Source organism: Giraffa tippelskirchi, chromosome 1 (assembly GCF_054371585.1).
Source record: "Giraffa tippelskirchi isolate mGirTip1 chromosome 1, T2T-mGirTip1v1.2.pri, whole genome shotgun sequence".
In the NCBI taxonomy this organism is placed as follows: Eukaryota; Metazoa; Chordata; class Mammalia; order Artiodactyla; family Giraffidae; genus Giraffa; species Giraffa tippelskirchi.
This window is the reverse complement of record NC_137275.1, coordinates 191,830,243-191,843,972: the sequence shown is the minus strand read 5'-3', so window position 1 is coordinate 191,843,972 and position 13,730 is coordinate 191,830,243. Positions and strand designations below refer to the sequence as shown.

General features: G+C 44.7%; 1 protein-coding gene across 5 annotated transcripts in view; it reads right to left on the bottom strand.

The window, feature by feature from the left end:
• NFX1 (nuclear transcription factor, X-box binding 1) overlaps nucleotides 1-11,954 on the bottom strand; it is a 65,862-nt gene extending 53,908 nt beyond the window's left edge. For 2 of the 5 annotated variants that reach the window (XM_081518724.1, XM_081518735.1), the window contains exons 1-3: nucleotides 11,869-11,954; nucleotides 9,025-9,105; nucleotides 7,352-8,350 (exon numbers count right to left, since the gene is read on the bottom strand). In XM_081518724.1, the coding sequence (XP_081374850.1) occupies nucleotides 7,352-8,350; nucleotides 9,025-9,105; nucleotides 11,869-11,893 (1,105 nt within the window). In that variant the 5' untranslated portion in view covers nucleotides 11,894-11,954. Of the gene's footprint in view, nucleotides 1-7,351; nucleotides 8,351-9,024; nucleotides 9,106-11,344; nucleotides 11,778-11,868 lie in introns of those variants that run through there. The other 3 variants (XM_081518744.1, XM_081518754.1, XM_081518760.1) reach the window with 2 other exon arrangements.
• Between the last annotated feature and the right edge of the window lie 1,776 nt (nucleotides 11,955-13,730).

The window sequence follows — 13,730 nt, the reverse complement described above, 5'->3', positions numbered from 1 at the left end:
TTAGATGATTTCAAGGAATTATCACTAACTTTGTTAAGCACAATAATGGCACTGTGATTATGTAAGAAAATGGCCATATTATTAAAACAGATGTAACCTAAAATACATGAAGGTGAAATAATCTGAAATCTGGAATTTAATTTAAAATATATAAGAAAAAAGGGGGGAAACTGTTTAAATATTAGTGCCTATCTATTTATGGCATATTATATGTTAATTTAAAGTTTACCAAGATTTCTTAATGAGTGGGAAATACATTATAACAAGCAAAAAAGGATAAAAATTATGTTTTTATGATTTCAACTATGTAAAACTGAGCACTGAAAAATTCTTTAAGGAAACAGATTAAAAGGTCAAAGCTGATTATATCTGGATGGTGGAAAGAAAGGTAAATTACTTACTTAACAACTTTAGTAAGCCACCTTATTTAAGGCAGCTATTTTTAAAAAGCTGATACAATGTAAGCATGATCAGTGTGTTTAAGATGGTCTTGCTGAGTCTGAAGCATATGTCAGATATCACATTTATCTGTGTCAGTCTAAGGCTTGTGGCAGAGTTTAGGGGCTGGAGCTAACGGTTTTTAAGTCAGTACAGCATCGAGTGGGCTTCCCAGGAGGCTCAGTGATAAAGAATCTGCCTGCTAATGCAGGAGACATGGCTTCGATCCCTGGGTTGTGGGAAGATTCCCTGGGAATCTCCCCAGACTTGGGAAGAGCTTCAGGCAGAGAACTAGGAGGAGCAGATGTAAAAAGGTTGATGAAAGGAAATAAGGAGATCTCAGAATGAAAGAAAAGGAAGAACAGGCATAGATGTCTCTGAAGTTGCATAAAGTTGAGAAAAGTATGCCCTTTCTCAAGTGATGACCTCCCCTTCCTCGGTGAAGTAAGAGGGAAGGAGGTCCGCTGAGGTCGGGAGATCAGTGAATGTCAGGAAGGTCTGAGTAAGTGTGGGAAGGGTTTGTAGCAGTCTTAAATGACAACGGGAAAGACAGCTGCCCAAGGTCACGCAAGGGGAAGCGGGCAATGAAAGCCAACTGAGCTGGATGGAGTGAGGGAGCGTACATGCACGCTCCTTCACTTCACTGGTGTCGGACTCTTTGAAACCAAACGGACTGCAGCCTGCAGGGCTCTCCTGTTTATGGCATTCTCAAGGCATGAATACTGGAGTGGGTTGCTGCGCCCTCCTACAGGGGATCTTCCTGACCCAGGGATGGAACCCACATCTCCTGTGGCTGCCGCGCTGCAGATGAATTCTTTACCACCAAGCCACTGGCGGAAGCCCAAGCTGGAGACCACTATTCAAAAATATTTACTGGGAACCAACCATGTATTGGGGTGGCCAAAAAGTTTGTTTGGGTTTTTCTGTAACATTCTATGAAAAACCCAAATGAGCTTTTTGGCCAACCCAATACTAGACACTCTTCAGGCACTAAGGATATACAGTGAACAAAACAGACAAGAATCTTCTCCCCTTATGAAGTTACTATCTTGTGGTGGAAGGTAGCCAATAAACAAATAAATAATGAAAACACGCAGTATCATCAAATAGTGACAAGTGCCATGGGGAAAAATAAGCCAGGAAGAGGTTAGTGAGAGGCGGGTGGGGGAAGTATTCGAGAATGAGACAAGGTGATCAGGAAGGCTTCCCTCAGACAGTGAATGAACACCAAGTCTGTACTGTTACCAAGTTTTCTGGAATGGTGTTCTGTCATCCAGACAGGGTAGAAAAGCTGGATGCAGCATCCATCCAGGGTTGGGATTCCTCAAAATGTCTTGGCAGAAGGGTAACACTTCAAATGACATACAGTAAGGTTCAGCCTGAAGAGGGAATGAAGGGGAGAGGAGACTGACAGAACTGGTAGTGGATGGAAGAGACTGGGAGAGCCAAAAAGACAGGAGTTTGTGGTCAGAAGGCAGAACACAGGACTTTGGGATTGCAGAGATGGGGCATCCCCAGGGTCATTTCCCTGGCAGCGGATGTGCAGGAGGAATGGATGTGAAGGTCACTGCAGTCGACAAGATCAAAAAACCCATATGACCATTGAAGTCACCCAGAACAACAGCAGGATTTATGGTAAATCGGTAGTTCTCAAACTTGAAAGTGCATGAGAATTACCTGGAGGCTTCTTAAAAGAAGAGATTATCAGGCCCCACACCCACAATTTCTGTTTACTAAGTCTGAGGTGCGACCTAAAAATGTGCATTTTTAACAAGTTCCCAGGAGTTGCTGATGGCTGCTGATCTGGAATATACTTTGAAAACCACTGGGGCAGAGAAAAGATAGAGGCTAGATGCATTCATAAATAAGGGATGGGAGGTTTGGAGGCTAACAGATAACAAAGATGAGACATGAAAGGTGATGGAGAGAAAAGGTTCTGTAGCATTAGCTTCAAATGATACAAAGGTAGAACAAAAAAGGTGTAGAAATGACCCCGGGGAAGGAGCGTGCTCTTCCCATCTTCCAGAAACTAAGGTGAGTGGGACAAGTGAAAAGAGCAGGCTCTAAAGTTGTAAGGAAAGGGATGACCCGAGAGGAGGCCACAGGTCATTTAAGAGAGGGGCACAGCTGAAACAATTTAAGGACATAGGGGATTTCCTTACCACAGAATGAGGGATCCAGACAGCCAGGAGGACCAGGCAGTGCTGGGTTCTCTCAGTACAGAGTGAGAGTGAACAAAGGCAACTCTCAAAGAGCCATGGAGGCATATTTGGGGTGAGCCTCTCTTTCCATTCCAATCAAGCTTTCATCTCTACTACTCCACTAAAACTGCTCTTAGCAAGACCAACAACCTTCAGATTGCCAAATACAACGGTCAGTATGCAGCTGTCCTGTGCTGATCAACAGCATTTGGCACAACTGATCACTCCCTCCTCTTTGAGTTCCTTTATTTGGTGTTTAGAACGTTTCACCTCCTAGTTCAGTTTACTCTTTATCCACTTCTTTTACTGGATGCTCATTTTACAGCCAGGATGAAGTAGGCTCCATCCTTACTCTTTTTCTAACTGCACTCACACCTTTAGGTGACCTCCTCTAGTCCATTAAATACCATGTGTACACTGACAATGCCCAAAATTAAGTCTCTAGTCCATATCTCTTCCCTGAATTTTATATCCGACTCTCTATTTAACAGATCTGTTGTCCAGTAGACAATTTAATTCTAACAAACTTAACCAAATTCTTTATCTCTCCTGAACAAGGAGGAGACAAAGCAAAAGATATGCAAAAACACCTTTTCCAGCAAGAAATTGTCATAGATTGGAGGAGGCTAAGGACACATGCTGATTAAATGTAATGTGGTATCCTGGATTGGATCCTAGAGCAGAAAAAGGATATTAAAGGAAAAACCGGTGAAATCCAAATAAAGTCTGGGGGAATTCCCTGGCAGCCCAGTGGTTAGGACTCTGCACCTTCACTGCTCAAGGCTTGGGTTCAATCCCAGGTTGGGAAACTAAGCTCCTGAAAGCCTTGCAACGAAAAAAAAAAAAAAAAAAACCCACAAAGTCTGAAGTTTAGTTAACACCATGGTACTAGTGTTAATTTCTTAGTTTTGACAAAGATGTTAACATGAGAGGAAGCTAGGTGAAGACTATATGGGAATTCTCTGTACTACTTTTGCAATCTTTCTGTACGTCTATAATTATTCCAAACTAAAAACTTTAAAAAACAAACACCACTTTCTCTCCCCAAGTGTTACCACCGCAGTGAGTGGTATCTCACCTTCTGCACTGCTCAGGCACAACATCCTGTACTCCTCTCGTTTTTCTCCATCCAACATCCAGTCTATCTGTAAATCCTGTCCACTTCATCTTCCAAACACACCCAGAATCTAACCAATTCTAACCTCTTCTACCACTGCTACCTTAATCCATGTCTCCATCAAGTACCTGAATTGCTGCAAAAGCCTCCTAACTCATCCCCTTGCATCCTTAGAGCCTACTCCCTACATAGCAGGCTAGGTGATCAGTTTAGATCATCTCTTCCCCCCAAAGCCTCCCAGCCTCCTAGCTGCTTCTCATCTTCTGACTCAGAACCAAATCTAAAAGCCTCACACGACCCCACCTCTGCAGTTTCTCTGACCTCCTCTCCTACCCACCCCTTCACTGCCCACAACGCTGTCCCTCCCACCCCAATCTACACTTGCTTCTCTCTGCTTGAAATGTTCTTCTCCAGAAAGCCACGTGGTGCACTTCTGCACTTCCTTCCGGTCTCTGTTCAAATGCCTCCTCATCAAAGAAACCAACCTATGTAAACTGGCGCCCCTGTTACTCTGTCCTCTTAATCTGCCTTATATTTTAGTTCTTATCATCATCTGACTAAGTATTTAAGTGCTTTCTGCCTGTCTTCCCTGCCAGGAATGTAAATGCCATTAGCGCTATATTCCTAGTACCTAGAACAGTGCTTGGCACAAAGCATTTACTCAATAAAAATGAATAAAGAGGTCTCAAGAAAATGCCAGTATGTGAAGCCACGCAAGATTCGTTAGGCAGAACTGAGATGGCCTCCAAGACTCCCAGCCCTGGTATGCATGCCCTAGCTAATCTTCCCTTGAGTATGGGAGGAACTGATCTAATCAACTGAGTGCTTTTTAAAGAATCTAGTGATCAGAGACAGAAATCATGTAAAGAATCTGGAGCAGATGGTTTCCTGCAGGCTTTGAAGAAATAAACTACCATGTTGTGAAGAGGACCACGTGGTAAGGAACTGCGGGTCGGCCCTCAGAGCTGAGTGACCCCCAGCCAACAGCCAGCAAGAAAATGGGGACCTTGGGACTTCCCTGGCAGTCCAGCGTTAAGACTCTGTACTTCCACTGAAGGGGGCACAGATTTGATCCCTGGTCAAGGAACTAAGGTCCTGCATGCCGTGTGGAGCTGCCAAAAAAAAAAAAAAAGAAATGGGGACCTAAATCCTGCACCCATAAAGAACTAAATCCTACTGGGACTTCCCTCGTGGTCCAGTGGCTAAGACACCACACTCCCAACGCAGGGGTCTGGGGTTTGATCTCTGGTCAGAGAACTAGATTCCATGCAACTGAGACATGGTACAGTCAAATAAATAAATAAAAATATATATTAAAAAAAGAACTAAATCCTATCAACAACCAGTGAGCATCAAAGAAGACCCCATCACTCAGATAACACTGCATCCCTAGCCAAACTGCAGTCCTCTAAGACTCTGAGTAGAAACTCAGCTAACCTGTATCCAGACTTCTGACCCATGGAAACTGTGACACAGTAAAGTTGTGTTACCTTAGGCCATTACATTTGTGGCAATTCGTTATGAAGCAATAGGAAACTATTAACCAGCCTTGAGAATTCAAAAACAAATCTGGTATAATACTGCCTTGGTTCACACTCAAATCAAAGTCCCAAGAAGGAGTGCCTGGTGAAGCAGACGAGAACTAGATCACTAGGCTTGTGTAAAAACAGGCCTGGGCAGGTGGTGGCTTCTTGTGTTAGGCTGTACGTTACATTAAACTGGAGGGAGACGAGGATGGTCCATGAGGAAGAGCTGGAGGAATGAACCTACTTATCCTGGACAAAACATATACTCAGGGCAAATGAGAAGTGTCTTCAATACTGCAGAGCTGAAGCTGACTTGCCATGAGTGGGGAGGAAGCTGAGAAGAGAGAGACTAGTTGCTGTGTAGCTCCAGAGGACAGAACCTGAACGAGGGGATAGGAAGGATTTACCAGAAAGAAGTTTTCAGTTTAACATAAAGAAGAACTCTCTAACAGTCAGAGCCGAGTAACTACTGTGTTCTAAGACCTGTGTTAGGCAATAGAGATATAAAAATGAAAGGAAAGGTACAGTCTTTGCCTTCAAGGAACATGTAAACTAGTGGAGGGCATTGACACATAAACAAATGATGGTTTCCAGTGGTAAAGCTAAGTGCTACAACAGAAGCATGTATATGGATGGGGAAGACATGCCACAGGGCAAGTAAAGATTAATGCTATCTGTGGAGGTGAGAAAAAGTTTTCTGGACATGTGACTAAACTATAGCTTTTGAAAAATGAGTATGGGGCTTCCCTGATGGCTCAGTGGTAAAGAATCTGCCTGTTAATGCAGGAGACATGGGTTTAATCCCTGGTCTGGGAAGATATAACATGCCTTGCAGCAACTAAGCCCAGGTGCCACAACTCTTGAGCCAGTGCTCTAGAGCTCAGGAGCTGCAATTACTGAAGCCTGCACACCTCAGAGCCTGTGCTCTGCAACAAGAGAAGCTACCGCAATGAGAAGCCCGAGCACCGCAACTCGAGAGAAGCCCCAGCTCTCCACAACTAGAGCAAAGCCCGGGCAGCAACGAAGACCCAGGACAGCCATAAATAAACAAAGGGATAATGAGTATGAATTCACCAGTGAGTTGAGTAGTAACCAGGGTAGACAGAAGGGACCACATATGTCACCGCATGGAAAGATGACAGTACCAGAGTCCAGGGAGTAAAATGTGGTGGGGGCTGAGGCAGCAGCAGATGAGGCTGTTGTGTAAGGCAGAATCTGTAGGTGATGAGAAAAAGTGAACAGAATCAAGCAGGGGAGTAACACAGGTCCGTAAGTGTTTTAGAAATATCACTTTTGGGGGGGACTGTGTGGCATGGCATCCAGGATCTTAGTTCCCCAACCAGGGAGCAAACCCATGCCCCCTGCAGTGGAAACTCAAAGTCGTAACCACTGGACCAACAGGGAAGTCCCAGAATTACCACTTTCTGATGCTAATGTAAGAAGTGAACTAAAAGAGAGAAACTGGAGATGGCAAGATTAGTTAGGAACTGTTGCGATTGAGCAGACAAGAGATGATGCACAGGCTGGAACTAGAAGTAGTAGTAGAGATGTTACCATCCCTACTTGTGTTTTTTGACAATACAAAAAAAAAATCTTGTAACCAAACATCTGTATCACCCGTATCTGTGCTTTTTAAAACCCTTACTAATTTCCTTATTTGTTAAGAAAAACATTCCTTATTTGTATTTGCTTATGATATATAATGGAGAAGGAAATGGTAATCCACTCCAATATTCTTGCCTGGGAAATCACATGGACAGAGGAGCCTGGTGGGCTACAGTCCATGGGGTCACAAAGAGTCGGACACAACTGAGTGACTCACACTTTCACTTTTATGATATATAAAAACTAAGTAAGTGGTTATCTCCTGGGAAGAGGAGCAGGTGGTGGCAGGACCCAAGCAGATGATGAACAAGAACAGAAAGACTTTCTACTGTGTACCTTTTTATATTTTCTGGTTTCTAAATTGTGTGAGTGTATTACCAGTTCAGAAATTAAAATTAAAAAAAAAAAGAGAGAGAGAGAGAAAGAAAGAAAGAAGACATTTCCAACCATTTAGGTAGGCTTACCTGTGTGTGTTTCCACATTCTTTAGCATGTGGTTCTGTTTGCCTCGGGGAAAAGATGCTACCTGAGGATCCTGCCTCCTTACAGCACATTTCTCTGGGTCAGCCTTTCTAGAAGACCTGCTGATGACTGCCAAGCTCCCACTGTCACAGGCGGATTTTGCTGGCCTTTCATTAAGATCATCCTTTGGAACGGAGGCCATGTTGTTTCTGGACCCTGCATTTGTATGTCGTTGGCCCTCCTGTTTTGGTGGATTTCTGCCTGGTCGTGGCCTGGCTCCCTCCACTTCCCAGGGAGACCTTTTCTGTGGGTGTCTTCTCTGCTCGCCGCGTCTGGCCCCATCCGCTACTCCTTTTCTAGAGGAAGTATCTGAAGAGTCAGGGTGGATAACCCCCGCTGGTTTGGTGTTTTCAGGTCCTGCCTCCTCAGGTTTGGGAGTCATCCTGTGACCCCACTCACTTTTGAGTTTCCCCTTGACTTTTGGTCCTCTCCCATAGCTGTATATAAATTGGGTTGCTTTCTTGGGTTTTGCTCCCCTGGGATCTGCACCGACAATTTCCTTCTCACTCTCGGAAGGGCTGTGCTCTCTGAGGTTTGTCCCACTCTCTGACTTGGCCACGCTTTCGAGGCCAGGTGCATCTGAGGTCTGGTCAGTGAGGCCCTGTGCTCTCTTGACTCTGATATGCTGCTTTTCACCCCTCAATTTCTGCCAAGGTTGATTCTGAAGGCCATGGTTCTTGAGAGATTTGTTAGTAACAGAGGACTGGAAAGAAGTCTGCTGACTCTTAGGTTTGCTTCCTGACGGATGAAAACTGTGCTGATGAACAGCAGAGATGTCATCATAAGAGATTTGCCTGGAAAGGTGACAGGGAGGTGGTGAACTGTAATTTCTTCTACCAATTCTATTAGAATCTAGTCTCCTTTGACTTCCACAGTACAGACCAGAATTTTTTCTCTCCTGAGGAATGAACTCAGCAGCATCCGTATTGAACTTAAAAGCACCTAGGACATAAGAAATAGACACGTGAGTAAAGAAATTAATTGGTCACTCATGAAGCCCCAAAGACTGTAAGCCAGACCTAAGAGTTATTTTCCTAAGGACTTTGTATAAAATAGTCTCCACACAAGGCCTATGTTTTCTGTGAAGGTGGTGGGTTCAAGTTGCTTGTGGAAGACTGATTGGCAGCCTTACCAACAGCCACTGATGAACTGCTAAGTAAAACGGTTTACCTGGGCTATCAGGCATTAGTTACAAATGTGTTTATTTCTATCGAGAAATGTAAGGTCAGCAAACAGTTCAGGGATGAGACATCAATCAGCAGGTTCCATGTGATCTTTCAAAACTCTAAGGTAGCACTGTGCAATATTAAGTTAACAGGCTTTGGAGTCAGCCAAAATCAGTTTAAAGCCTGACCCTCCAGTTTATAGTATTAGCTCAGGAAAATAATTTGATTGCTTTTAGCCTGAGTTTCTGCATACATGACAAAAGCTGATAATACTACTTCAAAGTGTCATTGTGGAATTTAAGTGAAGACTTCACAGACAGTACTTAGCAGGAAGAATACATCCCACCTCATCCCCCCCGGAATGTATTTTAGGTTTTCCATACATAACCTCTGTTAATACGGTCAGAATCCCAGAGTCTCAAAAATTAAGCCTATGCCCCTTCAACCTACTCATCCATCCCCCGCCTCCACTGGCCACATGCTTCTTTGTAGTCAACTTTGTTCCTGAAGTCCAAAGATGAAACAATTCGCCTAAGGATACAAAACCAGTTAGTAGCAAAGTCAGACTATGTGTAGTATATAGAATATTCTCTGAATCAGCAGGGCCTGGGAGATGGATTTAAGTCCCTGTCCATCACTTATGTCTTTATGCAAGTCACTTAATCCCAGTAATGGAATAGTAAGAATTCCTACATCAAAGAGTTGCTATGAAGATTAAAGCAAGGTTAGTAACAAGTATAAAGTGGTTAAAATAGTGCTTTATTATTGCCGTTAGGATTACGGACTATCTGAAACAGACCTGACCGCAAAAGGCTGCAGTGCACAGCCTACGAGTTTCAGGTTTAATAATAAGCCGTAACATTTAACACGTACTTAACATGTGCCAGGCACTATTCTAAGCACTCTGCATACGTTAATTCATTTGATCCTTACATTCCTGATGAGAAAACTGAGACTCGTAAAGAGTAACTTCTCCAAGGCCACAAGGGTATTCCAGAGCAGATTCGGGATTCAGGCCATGTGACCCTAGAGACCACGCTCTTAAATTACACTCCACTGACAGAAGCTGGGTAGCAGGTACCATAGAAACATATACTTAAGAAATAAGCGAGATCATAAAGGTAACCTCTCATTCAATCCAGGATTTGTTCTGAAAGCTTTCACACAGGCAGGATTCTGAGGATGGGGTTAGAGAGCCTTACAAAATGGCAAGAGGATTAGACAAATTCAGAAGGTGGCAGAGAAGGTGTTCCAGATACATAAGAGAGAACTTAAGGGGGAAATGGGTAAATTAGACCAAGTAGGTATTGTGTAGTTTTCTCCTGCTCTAAGAAGCAAGGTTGTAAGAGGGGCAGAAAAAAGGTCAGTAAAGCGGTCCAGAATAGCCAGGTTAAAGGATGCGAACAGGGTGTTTTCATGTTAACCAGCAAAGAGTTGACTCAACTTGAGAATCTAGACAGAGCAGCATCTGTTCATAAAAAGTATGTGTTCCACCAAATGTGAGGTAGTGGACAAAGCCCTCAGATCATTCAGAGACACGAGGAAGGGGGAAAGGGCACAGGAAACTGGACACAAAGATCTGAGACACCTTTATTTTTTCACTATTTTGAGCAGCTGAAGTTACTAAATAGGATATCTCATCCCCAGGGCTTGGCTATAGTGCAAATGGTACTAAAGATCCAAGATAATACCATGGTGGGTGACCTATAGGTGGGTGGAGCAGAGTAAGGGAAAATCCAACTGCAGATTATAAAGTCCAGAGACAAAGCTGGCACTGGAGAGTCTATCCATGGGTAGAAAGATACCCTTTGGTGTTTCAGGAAAACAATAGGTAAGAGAACTACACTGGAGTGAGGATGGAGGTGTGGGCTAGAGATAATGCTGAAATAAGAACATGGAATAGGACCTAAGGCAAAAGCAAACTAAGGCACAGGAGACAAAGTGGGGAGGTCTTTGGACTAACGGACTTTGCCTCAATAGAAGGGACAGAGGTTGTAACCTGGAGAGCAACACCAGAGGCCAAAAATAAGATTCACAACTACCCCCACTCATTTCTGCTTCAAACACTGAATGGTGCAGAAATGGGCCAGATGTGAGCCTAAGGATAGGAAGACCAAAGGATCCAATTTAGGGGATCTGGGAAAAGAGTGAGTGGGAGAAAAACATAACAGCAGCCTAAATGTGGTCCCTACCTTCCAAGATGAATTAATACCTAAATCAGAACTAGAGTAAACAAACAAAAAATGGACTAGGGTACACCAACGCAGTGTGTTAGCCAACGTTTTTGACCCACACCCATGGTAATAAATACACTTTACCTGTCACCAAGTACAAAAATACATATATAGGCTTCTTGGTGCCCCAACAGCTGGTAGGTATCAGAACTAAGACTCAAATTAATGACTGTTCACAAACCTCATGATGCAAATTGCTGCCCTGTTTTTCAGAAAGAGTGGATCATGAAATCAAATTATGTAGTGGGTTGTGTCAAGAATTTTTTCAAACGAAATATGTAGTATAGAGTGTATTGGAAATAATAAGGAAAACCACTGCTTCCTGAAACATTTGGTTCGTTTTTATATTTGTGTGCGCTGAGATCACTATGTAAAATGCTCCTTTTCGGTCACTGTCCAAAGAGTTGGGAAAACAAAGATCCAAGGTACCCTGAAGTAGCTGAAAATCGTGTTATATTAACAGCCAGATGAGGTTGTCTCTACACATAGAGACAACTCTGGGAGGGGAAGTAAGCTAACAATTGTGTAACACGTACACCAGCGGCGGGAATCTTCACAGTAATTGACTTATTTACTCCCAAATCACAGATGAGGAAAACGAGACTTCACATTGCGAGCTCATGGCAAGCTGAGACTGGAAATCACGAGTGTTCGGCTCGCGCCCGTACTGCTGCCCCAGGACACATGAATACATCTCAAGCGTAGCGAGCAATACCGCTGCGCGTCGAGAGCCAGCCACCGTCACGGGCCGACGTCCGCCTGTCGGATATCACTGCCCCAGGAAGGCCGGGATGAGCCCTGGAGAGGGCGGGACCCTCTCATCGACTCAGCGGGACAAACCGACTCTCCTTGGAAACCCAGCTGCCGGGCTTCACCACCAGCCAAGGATGGTTAAGACCTCGGTACGCACGACGCGCGTGGCTTGGCCCTTCCGAGCCACTATCCCCAACCCCTGTACGTGCCACTCTCGCGATACGAATGGCCGGTGCCCTAGGACTCGTCATTGACTCAATTTCCGCTCCCCGAGAGGGGCCCAGTCCCGCGAGGGCCAGTACAGTACCTGAGACAGGAGGCGCCTCCGCCATCCTGTGCCGCAACACCTAAAGCGAGCCCTGCAGCCTAGCGAGCGCTGTCACCCGGTCATGTGCTCTGCACTTCCGGCGCCGCGAGAATATTCGCTTCTGCGCGCCCGGTAGACGGCCACGGAGTTTGCGCGGCCTGAGTCAACCGTGCGGAGCGTCGGTGACGTCAGACAGACGCGCCCGGCGCCGGGCTGAAGCAAGGTACTAGTGGCTGTAGGTATCCAAGATCCTGGGAGGGTAGGCATGCCCGGTCTTGCACAATCAGTAGCTGTTTTCCTTTTGAGAGTCACTGTTCTCTCCTGCTACCGTACCGTTTAACCCTCCCACCCAACCAGCCTCGCCTGGTTTTCTGGAGTCAGGTCAGACCGCCCCTCCTTACTAGAGTGGATCACACTTAGGATTAAAACAAAAACTAAGTAGTCAAAAGGCAGAAAGGGGGAAAAAAATGTCTGCAAAACAAACGATAAAAGGCTCTTACAAATCAATTTAGAAACAAAGACCCATTTATTAGAAATGATAAAGGACTTGAAAGGGCAGATGACAATACTAAAGTAGATACGGAGGGACTCAATGTGATGGGGGTAAGTTTGGGGGCACCGATCATTTTTAAAGTACAAAATGTTTTGAGTGTGTGCAATTTTTTCATTTGTGTGTTTTGCTGTTGCTCTACTAACGAGAACACAGTAGTATTTAAGTGTGAAGCATCTGCATTTGTAAAGTAACTCACTGCTCCAGACTTCCCCAAGAACACAAAATAAGAGTCATTTATTCACAGTCTAATGCATACTTTAAGGCATTGCTTTAACTGCTGGGGTTAATGTGAAAAAGACAAACAAGGTCCCTGCCCTCAATGAAGTGCATTGACTAGTAGGGAAGGTTAAAACTACGTAATTTGGGACTTCCCTGGTGGTTCAGTGGTTAAGTATCCACCTGCCAACACAGGGGACATGGGTTTGATCCCTGGTCTAGGAAGATCCCACATGCTTCTGGGCTACTAAGCTGGTGCACCACAGCTACTGAACCAGAGTGCCGCAACCACTGAAGCTGGTGTGCCCTAGTCCCCTGTGCTCTGCAACTAGAGAAGCCACTGCAGTGAGAAGCCCAAGCAAATGAAGTAAGAGAGCAGCCCTGCCCTCCCCCAAACAGAAAGCCCAGGTGTAGCAATGAAAGGTGCAGAAATGAAGACGCCCCTGTGGCCAAAAATAACTATAAAAATTATTTTAAAACTAAGTTAATTTACAAACTAGTGATTTGGGTTGTGAAAGAAATAAGCAGGGTAACAGTGACTTACTAGGATCTGCTCCAGAAAAGGTGGCCAGCCTTCTTTGAGTAGAAGGCTAGATGAGAAGGATCAACTATGTGAAGATTCAGAGGGAACAGCAGAAGGAAGCAGGTGCAAAAGCTGCTCCCTAGGAAGGAAAGGGCTCGAAGTGTTAAAGTTATTGAAATATTTACAGGAGAGCAATGAGCAAGGCGGAGGAGGCAATGGCACCCCACTCCAGTACTCTTTTGCCTGGAAAATCCCAAGGATGGAGGAGCCTGGCAGGCTTCAGTCCATGGGGTCGCTAAGAGTCGGACACGACTGAAACGACTTAGCAGCAGCAGCAGCAGCAGTGAGCAAGGAGAGTGGCACAATATGAAACTGGAGGTAGGTAATTAGATCACGTGATAATGGATTTTATTCCAAGAGCAACAGGAAGTTAAAAGGTCCTAAGCAAAGAAGTGGTAATGTTAACAAACTGAACACAGGTCTGCTCATGCAATGCAAAGTTGGTCCCGATACCAGGCATTGGTGAGGTACAGTGCTTACTGCAGGGCGCCAAGCAACAGTGTGAGAGAC